The 25758-nt window shown below is 37.0% G+C and overlaps 1 protein-coding gene across 8 annotated transcripts in view; it reads right to left on the reverse strand.

Annotated features, from left to right (window-relative positions):
* The window catches only part of ZC3H13 (zinc finger CCCH-type containing 13), a 48923-nt gene that overhangs the window by 17880 nt on the left and 5285 nt on the right, over positions 1–25758 (reverse strand). For 3 of the 8 annotated variants that reach the window (XM_074815659.1, XM_074815658.1, XM_074815657.1), the window contains exons 2-10: positions 24590–24715; positions 24041–24150; positions 17503–17614; positions 10757–10865; positions 8429–8568; positions 7569–7723; positions 6068–6265; positions 4455–4628; positions 458–768 (exon numbers count right to left, since the gene is read on the reverse strand). In XM_074815659.1, coding sequence (XP_074671760.1) covers positions 458–768; positions 4455–4628; positions 6068–6265; positions 7569–7723; positions 8429–8568; positions 10757–10865; positions 17503–17614; positions 24041–24150; positions 24590–24706 — 1426 coding nt within the window. In that variant the 5' untranslated portion in view covers positions 24707–24715. Of the gene's footprint in view, positions 1–457; positions 769–4454; positions 4629–6067; positions 6266–7568; positions 7724–8428; positions 8569–10756; positions 10866–17502; positions 17615–24040; positions 24566–24589; positions 24716–25758 lie in introns of those variants that run through there. The other 5 variants (XM_074815664.1, XM_074815662.1, XM_074815660.1 and 2 more) reach the window with 5 other exon arrangements.

Here is a 25758-nt window from a genome sequence, read left to right on the forward strand (position 1 = left end):
CTTTGCACACACCTCACTTAATGTCAATTAAAAAGACAATAGACAGAGCAATCAGTGAGGACTGGATTATCATTTGGGCATCTCACAGAAAAGAGTAATAGTTACTTACAAGCATCCTGCCTTCACTCAGCTAGTATCTATCTACTAGTATATGCCTGATACCAAGAGAAGATCACTTACCTACTGACACCACCATTGCATTATAGAAGAAACACCTAGACAGATGCCTACAGGATCTTTACAATCAGCTGAGCCTACATAAGCAGTCCTATCAGGAATACTCCACTGCACAGTCCCTGAAAACAGCACCACCAGCACAGGAAGGATAATACAGCCAGTATTTTCTTCACCCTCTAGCCATTGGAGTGCAGACAATGCCACAATTTGAAAATCAAGTTTCAAAATGCAATTTGCAAACAAATAAAAATTATTCCGAAGTGCTATTTTTTATTCATACCATCCCGCCTTTCATGGCGCCTGTCATGAGACTGTGAAGTCCGATCACGATCATGTCTTCCCTTTTCTCTTCCAGGAGATCTGTGTCTCGAAGGGCTTCGCTTCCTCTGAGGAGAAGAGGAAGAGTGGGGGGGATAGGGAGAAGAAGATCGCCTTGCAGGCGGGGAAGCTGTCCTTTGATAGGATGGAGAAGGAGTTCTCTTGCGGTGTGGGGAAGGAGAATGTCTTTGAACAGAGGAGCCTGACTGTGAGGAAGAGGAGTGATGTCTGGAGGATATGGGAGAATGATGCGGACCTGATGGGGAAGCAGACCTGCAAAGAAGAGTTAGAATAGGCACACATGTAATAACTTGATTTGAAAGGTTCTTACCATACCCTACAAAAAGGAGTGATTAAAATAATTTGTGCATTCTCTACCCCTCTGTCTGCTGAAAATAAGTGTTGTTTCTATAAAACATCAAACTAGTCTTTCCTCAAGGGTACCAAGGATATCCTTTCAAAGTATGCTTATCTTTAAATGGTTATAGTTTACTTCATATCCAAGAACAAGTTGTCCAATCAAAATTACATCATACAGCTACGAGAATGCTTTCCTGGGGGAAGGGAGTGAGGAGTCAGAAAACAAACCTGATCTTCTCCCCCACCCCAAAACCAAGAACAATGATTTTCTTCAACATAAAACACTTTTTGGAGTTCATGGTAAAATTAGGCAGGTAATTTTTACACAGTGATACCTAAGGGGAATTTTTCTTCTTTTGTTTCCAAGAGCATTCAAATTTTTAGAAAGCAACAGTGTCTCCTTCTTGTGCACTTTCAACTTCTATTATAAGCATTGATCTTAAAACAATTTAGGCCTGGATCCTGAAAACCCATATGCATAGCTACTTAAAATTTTAGCAAACATGAATGCTTACACAAACAGGGAAAACTTTGTACACTTAACTAAAGATCATTTACACAACAGTAAACAAATTTCCTCTAAATACGTGGACAAACACTTCAAGCCTTTGAGCTCAGTAGTGGGTTTTTTTTTTCCTTATCAGCATCAAAGCAACTTGCAAGTATCTTTTGTTATGAAATATGCATTGCCCTTAACTCCCAACTCCCTTCCACTTCACAAAATTCCAGAGACTGCAGAGAAAAGAGCAGGAGTCAGGAAAACCAGACAATACATCTTCAAAAATCCTAGTTAATTTTAAGTAATTTAGTTCCCACTTTGGAATGTCCATATACAGTGTTGGTGACTTCAAATAAATATCATACAGATGAAACTCTCAGTTTCAGGTGACTCACAAACGAGGGACTACTTTACCAAAAGCAGTAGTACCTCCCTGCAATCTTCTGCAATAGCCCAGCAGTTGGTAAAGATATACATCTGTAACACAGCTTTTGCTGAGTATCTTGCAAATGTCACAAGAAATTCTTCTCAGTGAGATAGCTGATGTCAGTTGGGCTCTGAAATTAATGAGCTCTGGAATAATTTAGGTTAGCAGGCTTACAGGCTGTCATAATGCTATCCAAGAGGCAAAAGGACAGTAGCCCAGCCAATGCTACTCAGCAGTGGATCTCCTGGCTAAGGCTTCTGAAAGACCCAGACTCTGCAGGTAAAAAGATTCTCCTCGTGTCAAGAACAGAGAGCAATGATTCAGCTTCCAAGGAGCAAAGCTTTGGGAACAGAATGCAAAGTGAAATCACTGGCAACCTGAGGTAGGAACTCAAGTCTGTAAGGAAGTCCTTTTTGGGTAAAAGGCAACCTGGTGGAAATCTTAAAATATCAGCATTTCATCCTTCCTTCTAGTCAATGTCAGTGACTCAAGAAAATTCCCTTCAGAGCCCCATGGAGTAGTACGCTGATTACCATTGGACCAATCTCACAGAGATGGTAGTTTTACAGTCAGATTCCATTACAAAACCAGATCTATTCTTTAAAATACATCAAATCAAACCTTGATTTGATTGTTGAGGCACTTCAGACTTTTCAATTGAAAAAAGTCAAACAAACTTTCTGCAAGACAGGTTGAAACAATACTTGAACTGAGCCACTTCATCTCTACTAGAAAACATACCCAGAAAAGTAGCGGAAAGAAAGGGGCGAGATAGAAAGATAAATAAAACCAGCCCTTTGGAACATGATTAACTAAGACACTCTGAAGAACCAGCTGCACCTGTTTTTTCAATTTAATTCATATTGTGTCTGTAAGCTTGTATGCTCAGATATTGTCAGGCTCAGAGACTATCCCACTGAGATGTGTTTCTGATGGTCAATGCCAGACAGTATTTGGACACGTCAACAGTAGACTAAGATTCTGTATCTCCTTGACTGAAGACCTAAAAGCGTATGTGATCCAGCTGCTGTTCTCCTGATGTGGCTTAAGGATCCCTGTAACTTCTACACACAGTCTGACCCCCAGGATGCTTATGTGTAGCTTCTTTTGCCTGGAAAATTAAAAAGCCTCAAGGTCCCCCTGTGCATGCTACTAGTAAACATTTCCCATGGACGGCAGGAAAGAGGAAACTCAGATTCTCTGTCTCCATGGATATCACTCATGCTGGCCATAGATTCCCATCACAAGAGGGAAGGTCTGACCAATGCCTGTTCCTGAGGAAACAAGTAACCTGCATGCCTCTAAGATGACAATTTGTACACGCTGTCACATACAAATGAAACAGATGTCTTGGAATTAGTAGTAAAATTTCCAAAGCACTCAAAATTTGTCAGGGTTGGAAATAACTTACCATCTTTGAACTAAGACTACATTTTTTTTTTTCACTATTAAACCATTATTATGAAACACAGGGTTACCAAAATTGGCTTGCATGGAAGGCTATCAATGGTTTGAAGACAAACATTTCAAATATCCTTCCCTGCTTCTAGCAGAAGGCCCATTTATCCTCCCTGCTTAACACTCCCTTGCACAACACTTGATATGTCTGCATAGAACCCCCAAGCAGGCAGTGACGAGCAAAATGCCAGAGTAGGTTACAAACAGTGGGGAAAAGGGTACTGCAAGGTATTTTTCAGTCTCCTTACTACTGCCAGCTGCAGGGGGAATGGGCTCCTCTAGTCCCTTCCCTACAAACAATCCAATTTAGAGAAAATGTCCATCAGTGACATGTAGCTTAAAAAAATATCACATTGTTCCAGCTGAACTGAGTCCTAACAGCAGCAAAAGAGCTTGCTTATGACTCGTAGGATTGCTGAATGGATGGGGTTTATTTTGCTTGTTTTACCAGCGTGCAGATATATATGCCATCTGGTGTTTTTCCCGCACGCTTCAACAGAAGTGCAGAAAATAAGTACGCCTCCCTCTCCACTGTACAAGCATAGGACTACAGTAGTATTTAGCACTGCCATTCTAAACCTAAGCTTACAGACTCCTTCAGACCAGAATAAGAAGTCTCCTCCTTTCTTTTTAATGGCTGGTAAAAGATTTTTTTCTAAGGCCCCCTAGAACTAGCAGGATGTTATCTGCCCTGAAGCTTCCTGCAAGCAGGGTCTCTGAAATTGTCCTTGTAATATACTGTTAAGCCAGTTGTTCTTGCTTTTCAGGAAAGTTTGTTTTTCAGGAAACAGCCAAGATCTGTGCATCACCTTACCCATTTTAGAATGGAGAAACTCTGCTCCTTCACCATCTCTAAAACAGAAGACTTCTTACATTTTCTACTTTTTAAGAAGGGGGAAGGTAAGAAAGGGGAAAAAAAAGTTCCCAAAGGACCACAGACTAACCATGTCTCATATCAGACTTCTGAAGTTCGACCTGAAGCCAGAACATTTGAGAGGAACTGACAAATGGAAGCCTGCACCATGACTGGTGTTCTTGACATGACAGGTACTCTCAATGTAATAAATTAGCAAAAGAAAAAGGTCTCAGAGCTCAAGTGTTTGAGGCACACACATACCCACAACAGACATATAGAAACAAGTAGTCAAACCAACAGAGGAAGTTTCTAAACCAGAATTATTCATGGAAATAAAATTCATAAAATTGAAATCCTACCTGCGAGAGGGTGAGAAGTTATGTTTGTGAGTGGATGACTTGGCTGGAGCTCGGGAGGTTTGTCTTCGCCTCGCAGCAGGTGGTGAATACTCCCTGGAAGGGGAAGAATTACTGCCAGAATGATCTGCTGGACTAGGAGAACGCTTCTGTCTATGTGAGCTTTCAGAGGGATCCCTGGGAAACAAACAGCAGCTTGTTTAACAGATGTAATATGGCATTAGTACATTTCTAAGAAATTACAAACAACTCTAAGACAGAACCTGTGGTTACAAGATCAAGAACTATCTTATAGAATCATTTGTTCCATCTATAATTTCATATATGAAATTACCTTAAGCTAGCAAAACTCAAGAATGCAAGATATGCACTAAAATTCTTGCTAATCACTGGACTGTAAAATACAAAACTAGAATATGGTAAAACCAAAAATATATTCTTGTAATTTTACCTAGTATTTCATGTGGCAGTGAAACAGAATTCCCCAATGGAGAATTATCTTGATACCCTATTAAAAAACTTCTGTAATGTCAGAACTTTATTTAAGAAGCCTCAAGCTCACAGACATTTCCAAATACTAATCACAGTTGCAAATGAATGAAAGAGATCTGTCAGGACCCTCAACTATTTAATTTACCGTACATCATGAAGATTTGACATTATTTCTTAATTTTTATTATTTAGGAAAAAAGAGACAAAAATCCAACACTGAAATAAAAGTCTGTAGTCACCACAGCAACACCTGATCATAGTACAGCAGTAAGCCAAGTACTCTCTTGATCCTTTCAGCACTACCTAGAATGTTCTGTTTTACTGCTTATGACCTCCTTCCAGTAATGGAATGAGCAAACATGAGTGAAATAATATATTTTAAAGTAAGAATGGTGTAATTTATTTAATCAATTAAAAATACACAATTCACTGGTCTTCTACTCCTTAGTCTTTGCTATGCCAGTTACAAAGTAAACACTTATAAATGTACCCTATTTTCATCAAGGGAATACAAGACTTAAAAATGCATATGCTGTATTTTTCAACTTAAATGGACAGCTATGCTTCAAAAAATAATAGTAATAGTCATATTAGTCCACCATTTGAGATAGATAGATATAGATAGATAAGATAGATAGATAGATAGATAGATAGATAGATAAGATAGATGCAAAAGTAAAGTAATTCTAAAATCGCAGTAGTCTGACTACTTCAGAAATACTTTTAACCTACTGAAGATTAGGGAGAGTCTAAACGTGCCACTGCCACTTTAGAAAGATATTAGTCCTCTAAAACTTCAGAAGAGCAGGCAAGTGAACAAGTGAATGACTTTGATAAAGATTTTAGCAAACGAATTGCTCCACTGGTGAAGGTCCATTCCTGAAAAGTAATGACTCTTTCAAAAGGGCATTTTACAAACCTACTAAGTTATGTAATGAAAACCTACCAATCTGTTAGTTATAGTCTATCAATCCATCTATATAACATACTTAAAATATTTAATGAGTACTAAAAAGGTTATTGGCAAAGCAGGTATAAATCCCTATTATTCAGTGTTCTATAAAAGATAACTTTAAAGGCAAGGTTGCATTAATGTTAAAAGCTAATAATGCAAGATAACCTACCTCTGCTTCTCTTTTTTCTCCTTGTGCCTTTCAAAGTCACGCCCTCTCTCTTTCACCTCCCTTGCCTTTTCTTCTGAACGTTCTTTTGCTTTATGTTTTTCTTTGTGTTTTTTCCCCAGGGGAGTTTCCTCTTGTACTGGAGGAGGAGGACTAGGGGTACGAGGACCTTTCTTTTTACTCTGGTTACTTTTAGAACTCCTAGAGATAAATTAACAGGAGGAGAGAAAAATGAAGGACTTCCAACTATTTCAAATAACGATTCCTCAGATGTTGGCAGGAAAGTTATAACGTAAACGGCCTTGAAGCTTTTAGGATAGGATTCACCACTCCATTATCAAACAGCATTCAATAACTGTACTTGACTGAAGGGTGAATGCAGATGGTAAAAATTCTTCCATTTATAACCTTTATTTCTGGAGCAAGTGAACAAAAATAGAAACTGCTCCCATTCAGACAGAACCAATTTTCAAAGTTAAAATGCCCTTGCATGAACTGCACACATCAGAGGACCAGAACTCTACAGAGTATCTTGTCTGTTTGGACTCCCATTTCAGCAATGCAATACACCAATCACATACACAAAATGACTTGAACAACTCATGTCTTCGATTTAATATTAACTAACTGACACAGGATAAAGCATCCAAGTATTTTTGAATATGCATCTCACAATATGAAACAGTATATATTTTTCTATATAAACTACCCCTGACATAAATCCTGTAAACTAGACATCACTGCATACTGAATGTCAGTAGCATACTAGCCCATGCTGTACAACCTCGTAGCAGAAACGTTTTGTCCCTATTTTAAAGGCGATTTTTGCTTAGCAAATACAGATGTTGCCTACACTGCTGCAGTGATTTCTTTCCTATCTAAAAGCTGCAAACAATGATTCAAAAGGTCCTGCAGCCAGTAAGAACTTAGAAACAGGTTTTGGAGATTGACTTTTTGTGGCAAGGTGCCCAGTTTGAACTTCCTGGGATTTTCACATACCTTGTCCTTACTTTTTTCCATCATCCCCCCATCCCCCACTTCTTTTCCCCTCCTGAGTTCTGAGAAATTCTCTGCCTTGAAAGTCAAACATTATTTCCTGAACAGCAATATGCAATACCAACAGAATGTGCAGTTGGTCAAATTTTAAACATTTCACTTCAGTCTAGAGGAGCTACTTCACAGGCTGCAGCATCTCAAATAAAACTGCTTCCCACTTTTTAATGCTTTATATTTCCTCACCACCTCCCAGAGACTCTGGACATTCAAAGAGAAAAGACCTGCTTGAAAACCATGAAATTAACCAACTGACAACTACATGCATATAACAATTTTCTGCATAAGATAATTCACAGTGCACAATTTAGAGACCTTCCCCTAAAGTTATATAATCAAATTCCTGAAAGCAAGGAAAATGAAAACCCATATTAACTATGAAAACCACAGTAATAAAAATCAGTGTAGTTCTCTGTTCTCACTTTTTCACAAGATGTATCTACGTACTGACCTCTGCTGATCCAAAAGCGGGGATGATACAGTAGATGCTTTCTTCTCTTTCTTACTAGCCGAAGATGATGACTTGGGACTGGATCTTCGTTTTGGAGATTTGCTAGACTTTCTTGGTGATGGTGATAATTTAGATCTAGACACCTCTGGAGAAATCTTGGGGAAAAGAATATATTAACCAATAAGCTGATATATGTGTCAAATATGTAAATCCAGTAACAGTCTACATCTGAGATCTTAACCACATACACATCTACCTCAAATAAACTAACAACATCGTTTTCACAGAACACCATAAAAGGAAGATGACAGGAATAAGGTGGGGGAAGAGAAGATGATGCACTCTGTAATCCATTACAAAAACTGTAACTAAAAGTTTAAAATCAGTATGTTCCCAGTTAGCATTCAAGTTTGTCTGAAAAAGAAAGACCTCCTTTCAGGTTTGGTGTTTTTTTAATCTTCCCCAGAATTTCAGTGCTTCTAACACTTACAGCTTTGCCTCTGTCACTCTACTTTACTCCGTTACTGCAAGACATGTTGGAAAAGGAGCTTGGCAAATGCCTTGTGTTTTCTTCTACATGTCTTCTCTGTGAAAGTTTTAATAATTAAAATGCACTGATTCCTACTCATTTAATAGCTGACTTCATAAAGCTGAAAACTTGGTTATGGTGCTGGATGATTGACCAGATACTCACAATACCCAGGTCACATACTAAGTTTTACACATGCCAGTTATTTACTACTATGTAACACAATAGTTCATTTGTAGCCAAGGAAGCTCAAGTCTTCCAGGAAACAATTAGAAGCCTATGAAGTGGCTGATGACTTATTTTTTTAATTTCACATTTACGTAATACAAACCTCTTTTTTAATGACTATTTCCTCTCGTTTCTCCATGTTTTCCTGTTCCAACTTCATGAGTTCTCTCTGAATCTTTTGGCGCTTCATTTCCAAAGACAGCTCATGATCATAATCATAATTAACATCTCCGTTATCAGAGTCTTTATTTTAAAAAAGTAAATAGATTAGTAAACAATTACATATGAAATGAATAGTAACATTTAGCATACCGAATGCCAAGCATAAATATTTCCATGACTTTTGAGCACTACATGAATGGATGAATGAAGCTAAGCCAAATCTCTTCTCCAATTATGTGTGAAAACCTGAAATAACTCATTAGTTCCATACAACCTGCAGTTAAATTCTTGAACTTCATTTAAAAAATCCACCTTAACTTCTTTCAGAGACTTGCATCAATTATTAAGCTGAGGTAGCAAAGGAAACCCAGTAAACCATTTATTTATATTTAAATAATGAAGAAAAATTAAAAGAGTGTATCTTCACAAAGACCAAAAATATGTAGACCACTACTTAACTGTGAAATCTCACATGAAATGGATTTAAATAGTGATGTGATACTAGAGGATTTTGTTTAATACAGTATTCCACAAATCATTTGATACACTTATTTAATTACATCTACAAACTGATTTTAAAAAAAAAAGAAGAGGTCTGTATAACCTCTTTCACTGGATAAATGCACACTTCAGGAGTTTATTTCTGGTTTTAAAACATTATTACTGTTTAGTTTTCATATCAGACAAGGTGCAATTTCTCTCACTTTTTCATTAAGTCATGGCTAGTTAATATCACATGCGTCAAGTCTCGCAACTGAAATCTTACTGAAAATTAAAGCAGTTTTACTCACTCTGTTAACATTTCTTATTTTGTTCATGGCTGTTTATGTCTAATGCTCAAAAAGCACTTTAGGAAAATAACTGTCAGAGAAAAGATGAATTCATTGAAAAGTCATTAGCTTTCACTCCCCTTTCTATGCACAGGAACTCTATAAAAGGTTTTGCAAATAACTAGACGCAGTCTATAAATTCCCTTCATGTGTCATGAATGCATGGGAACAGTTTATAGAGGTGCAGTTCCTAACAATATAGGTTCTTTCCCAGTCCATCTGTCTGCTTATATAGCAACAGACAGTAATTCTACTTCATCCACATAACTATGATCAACACTATTTTGAAAAAATCATAATTCTCAAGCTGAAAGCCTCAGTGTCTAAGACTTAAGACATTCATACTATAATAGAACTTGAGGTTTTTATATTCCAAACTTATTTGACTTACATTCTATTTTCATGCATACATGTCATAGGCCAATGTTTCTTAAATCACGCCAAACCCAAAATTTAGAAAGGTCTGAAAAATGTATTAAGGCTACTTTTCCATTCATGTAGTGTGCTTAAGATACAGCAAACCAGTATTTGCAACACTTATAGCACATACTATAGAAAAGCTACCTACTTAATGAAATTACAGAGGAGCTCCATCCCACAAACAACTTGCAGTATAGTTTATTGCAAATACATTCATTATATCTGAAAGCACTCAGAATGGATCAGGACTCCCATCTTCTCTTGCAGTATTGTAACCACTTCTGAAACACTGACACTTACAAAACTACATGAGCACCACAGTTCATTAGAAGCTGCCATATTTTCACTGTCAGGTGAACTTGGTCTCTAACAAAAGTGAAACTCAGGAGAGGCAGGAGAAAACAAAGAGTCTTCCTCAACTGTCCACATATTAAACAGATGAGTATTATCAACAAGGACAATGAAATCACCTTTTAGCCATTAAAAAAACTCCCCCAGAACCCCCACCCAAACAAAAATTACCACAGAAGGTCATGCAAGACTCCTACCACTCTTCGAGTGTTTTCAGAGTATAAATAGTTGACCAATTGCTACCCTCAGCTGTTGTAATATTCATTCTAATGAAGCCCTTGTTAATGAGATAGTCCACACCATTACAAATTATGCAAAAAAAATATGCTGACTTTTTAATTCAAAGGAGTTATGCTCTTTCCTCAGAGTGACCAGTTTCAGAATTACTCTGGATGTAACCTGGACTCAACTAGTGATCTAAATGTGAAAGGTTCAGCCACTGAGTAGCCTATGGCCAAATTCCTTGTTGTCTGGGGAGTCAAGAAAAAAAAAAATAAAAGCATGTGTTTTTAAAGTAAGTTGGTTTTACCACTGTAGCAGTCCAACTCAGATTGCTTCTTTGAAATAAACATTAATGGCTACTGCATAAAAGTATTCTGCTTACGTACAGCCCAGCAATCTTGCAGTTCTTTGGGCAGCAGGGGGACCATTAGTTTAATTATACTTACCTTCTCTATTTGCTTCCCAATCCCCATTTTCCTCTTCACTTTCTGGTGTTCTCTCCTTTGTAATTTTGATATCCTCCTTTTCTCTATGTCTTCCTCGTGAAGACTCTTTCTATAAAGGGAAAGATGCTGCATTAGAGTATACAACTTTATTTTAAAAGAAGCCTGAAGAAGTAGGTGTATTTTACATGGTATTTTGGCTGTTTCTTTTTTATAGTACAAAAAGCATTTTCCCCTTTAGCCTGTTGAACAAATACCTTCTTAAATAAGCAGAGACTCCATAGGCAACATGTTCTAATGCAATTCATATAATCAGTATGCAAATAGCAGATGGGGAAAAGAGAAGAAAGGATTCATAAAATAAGAAGGTTTAAAGGCAGGGCAAGAATCTAGCATGTATCAGAGAATAAAGTTTAAAACAGGAACCGAAAGTACAGATCAGGTTCTTAAGACCAGAAGTTTAATGAACATTTAGAGTATAATTTTAAGAGCTTAAGAGTTCTCTGCTGTAAATAAGAGTATTTATATGCAAGGCAGATGAGCCTCAGAAGCTGAACCATTTAACTCTCCCGAGGATAAAGAATAGGGGAGATAATAAAATAAAAAAACAGAGACCCTTGGCTGGCGGAAGGGGAAAAAAGGTCTAAAGCAATGCACTGGAATCAAGTTTTGTTGATAGCTTATATTTGAACTTTCATTGGCCCCGAGTTATTAGACAAGTCTAACTATTGCAGTAGCACTCATTTTGTATGTGGCAGATGGTCCTGTGGATACCTAAGGAAGCCAGAGACTATTCTTACAGGAAAGAAGATAATTTCAAAAGGCAACTGAACCTGTGCTGCTCTTCTCCCCCTGCTAAATTCCAGTAGTAAAGCTGCACAGTTGCATCACTGCCCCTGCTGAATTGACATTCTCTAATTAAACTAGCTGGGCTCAAGTGGAATACAGGACAAAGTTTTTTCACTATTTGCAAAAAAAGAACATTCAAGCTTAGAAGTATCTCAGGTTTTATAAAGTAGGAAACCAGAAAGAGCAAATAATGAAAGTCTGTCCCATATCCCTTTTGTTCTCACCTCCCATAGTGCCGCCTTTTGGGGATTCTTCAGTGTTGACAAGTAGGAACCTTTGTTTTTATGCCAAGAAAAGGAGATGCCTGAGAATTTCACTAGCTATTCTTTATTGGGACTTAGATCTTGACTTAATTTACATCCTTAACATCACCTTAGAAACACAATAAGGAAATAGCATAACATTGTAGATAGTCACTCCCAAGTATGGATAGTCACTTTTGAGTAAAATTCAACTATTCCTTTTTATTCACTAAAAATGTTAAAATCTTATCTCTAGTCTAATGACGTAAACTATGACAGAACAAGCATTTATTTTACCTAGTGAACTAAACCAGATGCTTCAACGCACAGTTATCTTCAAGCCTCTCATCTTGATGCATTCAGTATATCCTATTCAAAGCCTTAGAAGGTTGCTACATAACACATAGGAACTTCACATTAAAGAACTAATTTTTGTCACGTTTAATTTAAAACAGCTTGTAGAATAACGAAAAAAAAAGTTCTTTATTCTCCATTTCATGACAGGATCTCTAAAATGATGCACAAATCCTAACCTATCAAGTCGTGTTGGTTGCTGACATCAACTGTAGACAAATCTACATCAACTAAGCCATCATCACAACATGTACTAAAGGCATTTCAGTCTAAGAGCAAGAATTATACTATGCTCCAAAGCAAGTTACTTTAAAAGAAAATTACTCTGATGAGATCTGAAAATCTGTAACATTATCAACAAGCCTCTCCTGCAACCATTGTTTATTTTCTTAGAGTATCTAAATTTTTCTAGACTGCCCTTCTTGAAGGCTGCATCTGTTCTATTAAACTGTGTACTTCTGCTATATATTCCAACTAACTACTACAATGTAAACAAACAATAAGCATAATTTCTTAAATACAAATACTAGTTTCTATTAATACAACAATTATTTGTTACTAGCAAACTGAAATATGAATGTTAGGACATCCTCTACACACTGATTTCAAAAAACTTCTCAAAGCTAAATCCCCAAATAAGTTGTCAGCAGAGAACGTGCAGGTAAGTCAGAATGGTTCAAGACCAATTTAATAACCCATGGTAAAAATACTACACAACCCGTATGTATCTCGCCTACATCTCTGAACTTACAACCAAACACAAACATCTTGAAACAGCCTGTATTTTCTCCTTTCAGTGGAGAGATTCAGCAAGTGGCACAATCATACTTCTACAGAAGAACTGAGAACAAAAACATCTATGAAAGGAATTTTATTGAATTACTGAATATAGGGAAAGGGAATAGACAATTTTTATGCAAGCATGCTATTTTACAAGTCAGGACAACTTGATTCAAGCCCATTCACACACTAAATGACTTCAGTTTAGTTGTCAGGAAAAAAGATTCTGGTAACATTGCATCTTGAAAAACAAATCTCAGTTTAGAAACTGTATATATTTTCCTGGGGCGTGCAATTCAAGAATTTAAGTTATGATGGTTTAGAACACATATTTGCATTTTCTCATTGAAAAACCTTCAACATATTCCTTCTATTGTACTTGTTCCACTTACATCACATATAATTCCCTCATAATATGGGGAGTTTCCTTCATATCCTTATAGTCCTTTTTGTACTTTACACAGGTTTTTTTCGACTCTCCCTTAATAAGCCAAAAATAAAATAAGTCAAGCTCCTAAAGGCCAATAGCATGTTTTTCACTTGTACTTGAAGACGCTGTATCCACTTCAGCCACACTTGTAAACTATTTCTCTGCTGATTCTGGAAAAATGCCAATTACTAGACGAGAGACAATAAACTTTCATAATAATATAATTATTTACTTTTAAAAAATTATTGTAGATTGTCCTAAGAGTAAACAACAATTTAGTAGACTTCGTCTATGCTGTTTTCAGGTATGGGCTCACTGTTAACTATTTATACATGTTAGATAGATGATGACAGTTTAATGTTGACATTCAGGAGAAATGCTACTTAAGAAAAGAAATAAAATACGACCTTATGGCTGAATTCTGTGAGATTTAATTTAATGTCTACTTAAGTTGAAGTTCCACACCCCATTTAAGATATGATCAGCACTCTGCAGTACAAGACTTGATGTCTACTTGAATGAATTTCCCACTACAACCAGAAGAGTTTGGCAAAGCCCAAAAGGACTCATCCAGCCTGCAAAACATGCTTCTAGCCAAGAAGTGTTATTTTGCTAACACCATCGGAGAGAATATTTGTAAGACCCTTACAACCTAGAATTCTTACAAGGCAGAAGCTTCATTTTCAGCCTTATCAGCACATGTACATGCAGCAGCAATATAAACTAGTTCAAAAGCACAGAGTCCTTTAAATCTAGAATAAGCTATCATGTATTACAGCTAGAATCTTTTGAGCAAGCACAGTACTATTTTGCTCTAGGTACAATACCTTTATAGTGTAAACTACTACCACACTACACAAACATACAAGAAAATGAATCTGAATTTTCCCTGAAATGAACAGGTATTGCTTCCATTTCAGAGATGGAAGACAATGCTGACTTCCATTTCCAGTGGAGATATTTAAAAGTCATAGTGACAAAAAGCACAGATATGAAACAAATGATACACATTCCTTACAAAAACCTTTCCTAAATGTACATTAAGTTCTTCCCACTGTTTCTCCCAAATCACACACACCTCTCAGGTAATACTTCATATACTCCAATGTAACTGTCTTCTCATAATATGGAGAAAAATTCAACATAAAAATTTCCAACTAAATACAGTAACAGCAGGAAGCCTATCTAATTATTTGTATAATAATTGATACACTAACATACAGCACTGAAACAATCCCAAACACAAATCTGAGAAACAGAAACAACTGAGATCAATGTAGTTGTCCACGTAACGCAGCATATAGTCTCTGAAAATGACAGTACAAAACATGAAGAAATAATAAGGGATATCTATAGCTGTCCATAGAGGAAGTTACTTCCTAAATACATACAGTTTGTACTAGTTATCTTATGTCTCCAAAGAACAAGAAATCTCTTCCAAAAAGATTTTATACTAGTTATACTGCCTCAACTTTTGTGGAACCTATTCAGGTTTTTGACTGTATCTTCTGGCAAACAGGTAGAATTGTCATATATAACGTAAATAGCATTTCCCCTTGACATTTTCAAATTTGCCACTCTCTCTACTGGGATAAAGTACAAATATGACGCATCTAATTTACATTCGCTCAACCATACACTGTGTGCATTCGTCACATGTCCTTTTTTCTCTCCAGTCTCTTTCTCACCTCCTTGCCCACTTCAAAAAGACCTTTGGCTGTATTTTCTTACATACAGGTGATCACAACCAAACAGCATTTCAAATAAAACTGGACCATGAATTTCTACAGCATAATATTGATCATTTTCTATTCCATTTTTATGTACCTGAGTGTTTGCTTCTGCAACTGTGACTGCACTTTGAACAGATGGTTTCATTGAGCTGTCCACAATAACTTCTTTTCCTACTGGATGGTTTCAGTCACTTTTAAAAAATTCATTCGTGATTTTTAAATACTTTCTTCATTGTGCATTACCTTGCACTTGCCAACACCAAGTTTCAGCTGCCATTGTACTGACAAAAACTATCTTTCCCCAACCCCTATGGCATTCCTCAGACTTTAGTAATTTCGACTATTGTTTTCATATCTTCTGCAAAGTTTGACATTTGGGATGTCCAACATTCTTTCCACATTCTTAAAAAGTTATAGCTCTTTAGATGAAGCACCATAGGATCCTCTGTAACTTCATAATTTGAAATTAATCTAAAATTTTCCCCTAAGATGGCCTCTAAACCTGACAATATCATACCTGCTATTCTTTGACTATCTATATGCCTCAAAAGCCTTGTTTCAAAAGAAGCTGTTTAAGGTTTCACATATATCAGACAGTTCTCTTAGCCACTACTCTCCATTAAAATTTCGGGTTAGCAGACTGGTAAAGCACAAATTTTGTCTGCAGGAACAGTGCTGCTCACTTTTTTTTTTTCTTTTTAAAACCACAATAATGAAACTTTTAATGGAACAAGCTACTTTTCATTATTTCAAAGTAAAGTTAAGATTTCTTATCCAGCTCCTCTGTTATCCCAAAAGCTTTAATAAGAGATGGAAATGTCATATATTAGATCTCCACCATAACAGTAGCTCTAACAATGGAGCAAAATTTTTGTTAGCGGTTCAGTCACTTCAGTCTTCTGTTCTTTTAGATATCCTGGTTCTTTGCAATGCAACTCTTGATGACTGTCACTCTTCATCTATTTGTTCCAGAATATTTTCTTTGGATATCCGATATTTTGAGAGTTGCCTCCATGCAACTAATACAAAATCTCAGTGGTTTCCTCAGCCTTCTGTTTTATCAGATTGAAGCAGAGTATTTTTTTCTCTGCAGTGTTCTTATCCTGTAAATAATTCTTTGGTACTTTAACAGACCCACTAATTCTCCGATTCGTTTTGATTCCTGCTTCCAGTTCACCTTTACTTGGGGCTTAGTTGTTTAATACTTTATTATGACATTAATAGAACGCTATAAAAAGCAGGATTAACTAACCGGAAGTAAGAATTACATCAAAATTAGAGATGTACCAGGAGAGAATAAGTTACAGTAAATTTTTAATAACGGTTGGAAAAAACACTTTTCCCACCAACCAAGTACTCAATACCGAACAGTTTATTCAAACTATTAGAAAATAAAAGAAACACATTTAAGTAAAAGAGTAAAAAGATTGAAAGTTTACACAAATTAACAGCAACTGAAAACATGATTGGAAGGTAAGCCATTCTGTTAATTTAATGATAGCAGCTGCTGTTGATTTCTTTACACCTGACATAAAAATTCATTTTACACAGCAAGTAGGAACAGACCGAGAGGAAAAACAAGAATGCTGTTAATACCTGCAGAAGCAAAACTGATTTTTCACAAATAAAAACTTTTAATCATTATTCATATGAAAATGGTCTTAAAAAACATGATGCAGGAATACACTGGTGCTATTGTTACACAGGTGCAGGGTCACACTACCAACTCTGCCCCTATTTGTTTTTAACATCAGGAACAGATAATACAATTTAAAAATAAGTAACTTCTGATATTTGAGGGGTATAGGATTGCAGAAATATGATTAGAAAAAGAGAACGATAATGAATTAATTTTTTGCAAAATCCAAAAGTAAGCAGTTGGGATGACTGATGAGTATGTGAGGAGGAAGGCAAAATGAACCAGCACAACAGTAACTGCATGGTCTCATCAAAAGCAAATTTGGGATGAACAACTGAAGTCAGAATGCATGTGAACAATGGATATGAATACATGTTGGGGGAAAAAAATAGCAGATGATTGGAACAATGGTTAACACACTTTCTTGGTAATCATCAAAGAGTCTGCACTGTTATTAAATATCTGTTTATCAGTATTTATAACATATTTTAGTCTGCAGGATTTATAAAATCTTTGGGAACCAAAAGACCAGAAAGGGCTATAAAATTGCAAAATAATACAATTGTTAAGACACTTCATAATAAAATATGCCATATGCTATGTACAAAACGATCAGTTCATTAAAGCATTTTAAATATTACAAGTCACCATGATCAGGTTTCTAGGACACACTGCCCAATCGCTACTGAGGGATTCTGGAGTTCTGCAAACTCCATTCTTACCCTAACAGGAGAGGACGACTCCTCTGTACTTCGTTTCTGTGGCTCTGCCTCAACGTCTTGACGTTTGTTCTTCATTCTTTCCCGAAGATCTCCAGTGGGTCTTTCTGGTGACCTGTATAATACAGAAACATAATATAACCAGTTCTATGGGACTATTTTTAAAGGAATACAAACTGTCTTTTAATTTTTTTTTTATTAGTATATACAGAAGGATCTAAACCTCCCACCCAGAAGCCAAGTAGGTGAATAAAAAAATATTCCATTCTAATGGGCTTAAGCATTCTAAAAAAACAACTCTTTCAAAACATCCAGGAAGACTGACTCTAAGAAGAAAAATTACTTATATGTATATATGGCATGACTCAGTTACTACTCTAGCTCAGCTTTTTCTGAATCTTTTTCTGAAAATCTTTTTCTGAAAATCATGCAAATGTGTTTCACAATCACTCCTATCAAGTCTTTCAAGGTATCTTTATATTCTCCACATTCTAAGCTGCACCGATTTTAATATATGTAATACATATTTTTTAATATATATAAAAAAACAATTAATGCAGAGTCAAACTACTGTGGGCTAGCAATGATAGTCACACAGAAGAACAACTCTGAATACGGATGAAGTCTGCAAGTGGAGATAATCTGACCTAGGTGCTATCCGTCCATGACCTTGGGGAGACTCCCACACAAAAAGACACTGTTGCAAGACCATGCACCAGACCAGAAATTCACTCTTGGAGGCCTCCTCCATTTTCCATCTTGCAGTAACATAATTATTTCATTATTTAATTACAAAATATTGGATGAACTCTACTAGTCATGCAATGTTAAGGTATATTTTCTGTAAAAGGTATTACTGTGATGTGGGAAGGGAGGGGGAACATCCTACACTCCACAAGACATCTATGTAATTTTGTCACCTCTTAGTATGGATTCACAAGTTCATTTATCCCTTATACCTTAAGAGAGAACAACCCTTGCATTCAAATAAGTTCCTAAGCAAAGGGGATATAGCAGCTGCTTCACTTGATCTTTCAGTTCAAGAAAACAAATTTTCTCTTCATATAAATCTGGCTTGATACCAAGTTTGGTACTTCTTTGATGGCTGTTTGCCATAATTACAGATTATTCTGTGAAATGGTTGTAGGAAAGTACTGGATCTGCACCTATCAATTTACACTAAAAAATCATAGATACCGATGCTGCCTTAGTTGATTAGTAGAGTTATACATAATATTTGAATATTGAAATTTGCATTTGTTTTGTTTTTCAAACTGAATTAGGGTTTCCATTTAGAAAGTGTTTTCTCCCACCCTTCCTCTGTCACATAATACACAAAGGGTAAATTGTCTTTCACAGTTTATGCATACAAAAATCTAAATTAATATGATTTCATTTTCAACCTGTGCATATTTGAAAAACAGCAACTGGTTTCCACTTCCTCTTTTGCAATGTTATCCATATTTAACTCTTTATATCATAAGGTTAAGTGACTTAGGATCTAAGCAGAAAAAGACCAGTGACTGTTCTCATTTTTAAATGCATTTAGTTCTTCATGAAGTTGTAAATACAGGTCAATCTAGATCAGAGGAAAGGTACAAAACAGTAGTGTGCTGCTTCTTTCAGCATGATGAAGGATCAAATAATATCCAGCATACAAATATAAACCAGTTATCTTCTTTGCATGCATGATTATATCACCTTTAAAGTGCCTAGCTTTAGCAAAGGTTATGATTCAAGGTATGGTTTTTTCCCCTCCCCCATCTTAGAAAGAGAATTCCTTTGCATTACCAAAACTCTCTGAAGCATTCCAGCCATCAGCTACCTCAACAAATAAACTGTCTTTCAACATTAAAGAGGCAATTCAATGCCTTAATTTTTAATATTATTTCAGCTATGATACAAAGGATTTGGTTTTGTGAAACAGAAAATTAATTTAAAAGGCAAAAAGATTATAGATAATGTACTAGTAATACTGTTCCTCAAGAGAATCAATTTCAGGAAAAACCCCAGCAGCTGAAGGAGAAAGCAAGAGAACTTACACTGAATGCAGCTCATGCACTTTCTAGAGACATCGGATATGTTAATACTTTTTTTTTTTTAAAGTTATATGCTGGACTGAAAAAACATCCAAACCATTTCACCCTCAATTAATACCTTTTTCAGTATGGGAGGGAAGAAAAAAAACCTTATTTTGTTAAAACGTTATTCAAATCTACTTAAAAGATTACAAAAGTTACCAAGAAATCACAGAAGTGAAAAAATCTGCAGCTTCAGGGTAGGGTTTGTTGGTGGTTTTTTGTTTGGTTTTGTTGTTTTGAGGTGGGTTTTTTTTTAGCTTTAGGAGAACACTGGAGCGAAGTCATGGTAACCACCCTACCCCTCCTTCCCAAAAAACATCATAACTCCCAAAACGAGCTAATAAAATGAGACTGAAAATTTGTCAAATTTTAAGAAATAATTACTCAGGAAACTGTGACAGGAATTACTTTGGCTTAAAGCACAGAAAAACAAGCTGGTCTACCAGCTGATTCTTCTTTCAGGTACACCACAATTTTAATTTTTACACAATTGCTTCTTTTCTACATAACTTTCCCTCTGCTCCCCCTCCAAAAGGGATCTTTGGTTAGTCCATATAATGCACACTGCTGAATTTCAATAAATAACTACAATTTCACCTCTACAGTTTAAGATGTGGCTAGATTGCAACTGGTAGAACCCTTCACACAAAAGGCTCCACAGCATTATGCCTGTACACTGAAAGAAGAAAACTACTCAGTGAAAAATTTCTCTTTATTGACTTAATATTTTGTGCTGGGCCCACCTTTTAAATAAGGCTTAAAATGCAGAATTTCATCATTCCAATTTTAAGCACTGCAGTTAAGCAATTTTAAACTGCATTACTTCCTGGAACAGTTCAGTTCTCCATATTCAGCAGCTTTGTTAGGAAATGCATGTTCATAACAGCATCTCCATTTGCTTCTGTACCTCTTAGTGTCAGGAACAACTACCTAGCTGTGCTGGGTTTGTGTGAGTGGCAGGGTTTTTGGTAGCAGGGGAGGGGGCTACAGCAGTGGCCCCTGTGAGAAGCTTCTCAAAGCTCCCCTGGCTCCAAGTCGGACCCACCTCTGTTCAAGGTCGAGCCAATTCGCAACAGTGGCTGCGCCTCTGTGATAACGTATTTAAGAAGGGGAACCTGGGAGGAGGAGTTGGAGTTGTGAGGAGGAGTTGTGATGTCTATACGAACACTGAAGTCAGTGGAAGAAAGGAGGAAGGGGGGAGTGCTGTGCTGGTGCAGAGCTTCCCTGTACCCCATGGTAAGACACATGGCCGCCTTCCTGCCACCATGGGGGTTTACGGTGGAGCAGATGCCCACCTGCAGTCTATGGAGGACTCTACACCAGAGCAGGTGACTGCACCCAAAGAAGGCCAGGACTCTGTGGGAAGAAGAGGGCCCCACTGCTGTAGTTCAGTGCTGGGAGGACTGCAACACGTGGGGGTGACCCATGCCAGAGCAGCTTGGGAAATGCTGCAGCCCACGGGAGGGGCTCATGTTGGAAAAAGTTTGTGGAGGACTGTCTCCTGTGAGAGGAATCATGCTGGAGCAGGGGAGGAATGTGAGGAGTTCCCTCCACCCTGAGGAGGAAGAAGCAGCAGGACTGACTGCACCTCCCATTCCTTGCCCCCTGCACCACTAGGGAGGAGAATGTAGAGATATCGGGAGCAAAACTGAGCCTGGGAAGAATGGAGGGGTGGGGGGAGGTGTTTTTAAGATGTGGTAATGCTTCTCACTGTCCTACTCTGTCTGTTAAGTGGTGGTGGTATTAGTGTCTTAATTAAATTTATAGTATTTTTTCTTCCCCTAACGAGTCTGCCTTTTGCCCAAGACCTAATAGGTGACTGTAATGGGTATGCCGCCCTTCCCTGTTCTTATCTCAGTTCCAGAGCCTTTTGGTTTATTTTCTCCTTCCCAGCACTGGAGGGAAAGGGGGGAGCAAGTGAGTGGCTGCATAGTGCTCAGTTGCCCTCTGGGCTCAAACTAGCAACAGGCACACATTACAACACACCTAGCTGAGAATATCTGTGTGTGTGTCTGTGTGTGCGCACACACACACGTGCATGTAATAGGCAGATGACAATTATTAGTGTATAATGTACATGTTATAACTGAATGCTCATGAAACATTGCCCCATTTTTCAGTTTCCCATACAACAATATTTGAACCCTACAAAATCCATACATTCTTACCTATTATTACTGCTGGTTTGGTTTTTAAATCCAGTGTAACGATCCAGCATGAAGAGGATCAGACATGCTAAGAAAGGGATGCTACAACGGCATAGGTCCTGACAATAGTATAAGAGAACCAGCAGGTTGCTGCCAAGCAGCTAACCAACAATCTATGAGTGGAGCAAGAGAGCAAAATTCCTTGTGGGATAGCATGTTTACACACAGATCTTTCCTCATTAGCTTCTCCTTACCCCAGATGCCCGGAAGACTGGCAGGTCTATTACTGAATTCTTAATATTTTCATCAGGAAAGCTTTATATGTAAAAACATGCTAGGTTTTATTTTTATAACAGCAAGATTAAAATTCATGCTGTGAGAGACAGCATTAATGTTGAAACAGGATTATAATGAAACTAGATTTAAGAGTTTTATTCAGACTTTAGAGTCAAGTTTTCCTACTATCTGGTGATGTTCTGAACTATGGGAGGCATTATGGTCAGATGAAACCATTAACAATGAGATTTATTTCAGATAGGTATGAAATTGAAGGGGCAAGACAGAAAGGCAGTAAGACATGCTTTGTCCTATCAAACTGCTTGCAAAGCAGACAAAAGACTTCACCAGCAGGTCTGGCTGAACACACATAAACATGCCACCATTATGTTGTCCCGGATACTTCAACAAGAGTATTGCCTGAACTGAACTGATGTGGGAGCAGCATTACCTTGGCTTGCAAGAAGCCAATAAAACTGCACTCAAAATACCTGGATAACATTTGTAAAAATCTCTGTAATGTTAAATGGCATGAAAATGCCAACATTTTATTATGTACATAAAACAGCTTTTTCTGTGCCTGGCCAAGAGCTATCAGTAGAAAGTTCTGAAGACAAGCATGCTTTTTTCATTTGTCTGTTTTGGTGTGTGTGCGTGGGTGGGTAGGGAGGGGCTTCCTCCCCTTTATTTTTAAGAACACCTTTATTAAATGTTGAATGTATCAGGCAAATGAGCAGCAAGATTTGTCCTTTGACTTTTTCATACAGTCCTAGTAAAAAAAAGTTAGCAATAAAAAGTAAATCAACATTATTCTTAAATGTCAGTGGTGACAGTGAAGCAGAAACACAGCTTTAATCATTAAAAGAAATGTCATTTTTCTTCAAATGACCAAGCAGAACTATGCACTGAGTGTTCCAAACACTGAAAGCAAGGAGAAAACAACATTCTAAGAGTTTTAAAATTTAATCTCTACCAGTAAATCACTCCTTTTTCCCATTTGGAACATCCAGTACAGAACAGAGTAAAATCTTTTACAGACCAAAAGAAACATTAAACTCAGTGGTATATTTTGTATCCCAGATGCTACCACCTCAGAAGCAATGGAAGATCAAACAAGCAAAGTCAAGATCATCCTGAGAGTATGCCACAGGAACAGGAAAAAGAAACAGAAACAGAACCCTAACCTTATGCCAACCTTCTTATTGTTGCTTTGCACTTTGATGCTTCAGTGTGGCCATCCATAATCTAGAGGTAACACTGACATTACTGTAGCATTATGAAGCACAGTTTGTAAAATGTGAAGCCTTTATACAAAGAGATACTACGCTAAAACTATACTATCTTTTTGTCCTTTATAGCAAGAATATTACAAACTTACTGCCACATTTAGTTTCAGTTAAGTAAGGTGTTATGCCACACAAAGGACGGTCAAAAAACAACATTTTAAAATTCTAGTAACATAAGAGGCAGATAATAAAAAATACTCTCTTCTGAAAAATGAAGTAACTTTTTGGATCTCCTCCCATGATAGAGGATATCTGTTCTATCTGACAGATAAAGTCACAAAACTATGTTTTGAAGAGAAGTGTTTTCTCACAACAGGAGAGGTAGGATAGATACCTTATCCATCAAACAATATAGCAAAGGCAGAAGGGCTGCAAGTATGTGAGTACTGCTGTAAGTAGTTGCAAACCAGCATTTTAGTAAAGGACAGAAAGGCATATCAGAAGCTGCAATGACACTACGCCAAAAAGAGTATTAAGGTACTTGAACTTCCCATTTCAAGTAATATAAGAAGTTAAATCTGCATCCAGCGGACTCCATTTTTTTAAAGCTACATACACACAAAAATACTGGGAAAACCCACTGCAAGTTGCTAAATTGTTTTGAGCAGCTTCACAATGCAATTGGTTATTGATAAAACATACCATTAGGCACACCACAGCATTTCAATTTTTTTTTTTTAAAAAACAGACATAGTTGCAAAAGCTATTTTCCTACAGCATGTGAAGAATTCAAAGTGAGTTCTTGATTTACCTTCTATAACTGCTGCTATAGCCTTTACCTCGTGGTGAAGGGCCATGTACGAATCTACATGTGTTCCCATAGAGGCAGTTGCCAGTCTTCAGCCAGTTACGGCACTGTGTCTAAGAGACAGACATTACTGGGTGAATTTCACACTCATTTCTGGAAATACCATTGGTGTGAGTGTGGCAGAACAAACAAATGACTCCACATTAACTCCCATTTATCTGCAATTTCTGTCCACCAGTAATAGAACTAATTAAAAAAAAAAAAAATCAACAATGAGCATCAGGTCTGGCAGAGAAAAATGTAGGTTGGTGGAAATACTATTAATATGTACAGTACTACTGCTCCTCTCCAGAAGCTGGGACAACACACGTTATTTGAAAATTCTAGCATTAGTATTTTGAACATCCATGCGTTAAGGAGTTCTTTTCACCTTTACTAACATCAGTGACATCTGAGTATTTGGTACTTGTGAGCTACTCTTTCCCACCACCTAAATCCTGGAAAAGAAGATGCTAGGGTGGGGAGGAAAAGAAGAACACTTTGACAACTCACCTCTGCAGTACTTCCAGTGCTGGGTCCAAGCCTTTCAAACACACTGGGTCTTCGGGATGTGCTATCGGATATGGTCTTGGTATTTTCCACTGTGACCTTCCTTCTAATTTTTGACATTTTGTACTACTTCAACCAAAAAAAAAAGCAAAACTGTAAAATCCTTCAGTTTGGGGCTATTGACACTGAACTCACATGAATAAAATAGTATGATATACGTTGTAAGAGTTGCTGCAGAGGTGATGAAGAAAGAAAAAGTCATCATAAATGAGTGAAATGTGTTTGGTAACAAGGAATGCCTCTGATTTGAAATAATCAGCTGAACACCAGTAATGATAATTTTTCATTTGATTTTATGACCTGCTTTGGATTCTTCAGCTTCCCTTTGGGAAAGATCATATGACATGTTATTCATTTAGGTAGCAAACACCACACGGAACAGATGCTTTCCTTTGTCATGTATTTTTTGTGCATGAACTCAAGTGACTTCAAGAGAAAACAACCTTTAATGTTACTTCACCAACCTCTCAGAAACAGGTTTTGACCACTATAAATGGCTGCCATTTTCAGAAACACATCTCCAAAAACGAGAGCTCCATTTTTTCCCCAATTTGTTGTGTGTGACAACCTACTGAAAACCACCTTGATACCATCCACAGTCTGTGTTTGTTACTGGTTTGTATCCTACAACTATTTGGAACCACCTGAGTTTAGAAAAAAACAAAAACCCCACAAAAGTGATACACTTCTTAAGCCTCTCAAGAAGTAACGCCTTTTCATTAAGAAAAAACAGATTTTAAAGCAAATACAGCTTTATAAGTTTGGTAAATAAGAAGTCATAATTTATCTTACCTGATAAAGGAAGGAGTTATTGAATATAGAAAGAAAACCGTATTAAAAAAAAAAAAGATACATATTTAGCACTAGAGACATGTTGTGGAAAAAGGTCAAAATGGGCTCCAAAAACTATTCTCCATTCTTTAAACGCTACTTGATCTACACAGAAATAAAATCAATTTTGGAAAATCTGCCAGTTGCTGGATGATTTATATACAGCTCAAAAAAACACCTCTTTGTTGTATTGCAAAGTGCCATCATTCTAGAGCTTACTAGTCAGTATAACATGATTAGCCAAACACTAATCTCCTACCCTTCTGCTGTCTCTTCTGCTC

Source organism: Strix aluco, chromosome 2, assembly GCF_031877795.1.
Source record: "Strix aluco isolate bStrAlu1 chromosome 2, bStrAlu1.hap1, whole genome shotgun sequence".
NCBI lineage: Eukaryota > Metazoa > Chordata > Aves > Strigiformes > Strigidae > Strix > Strix aluco.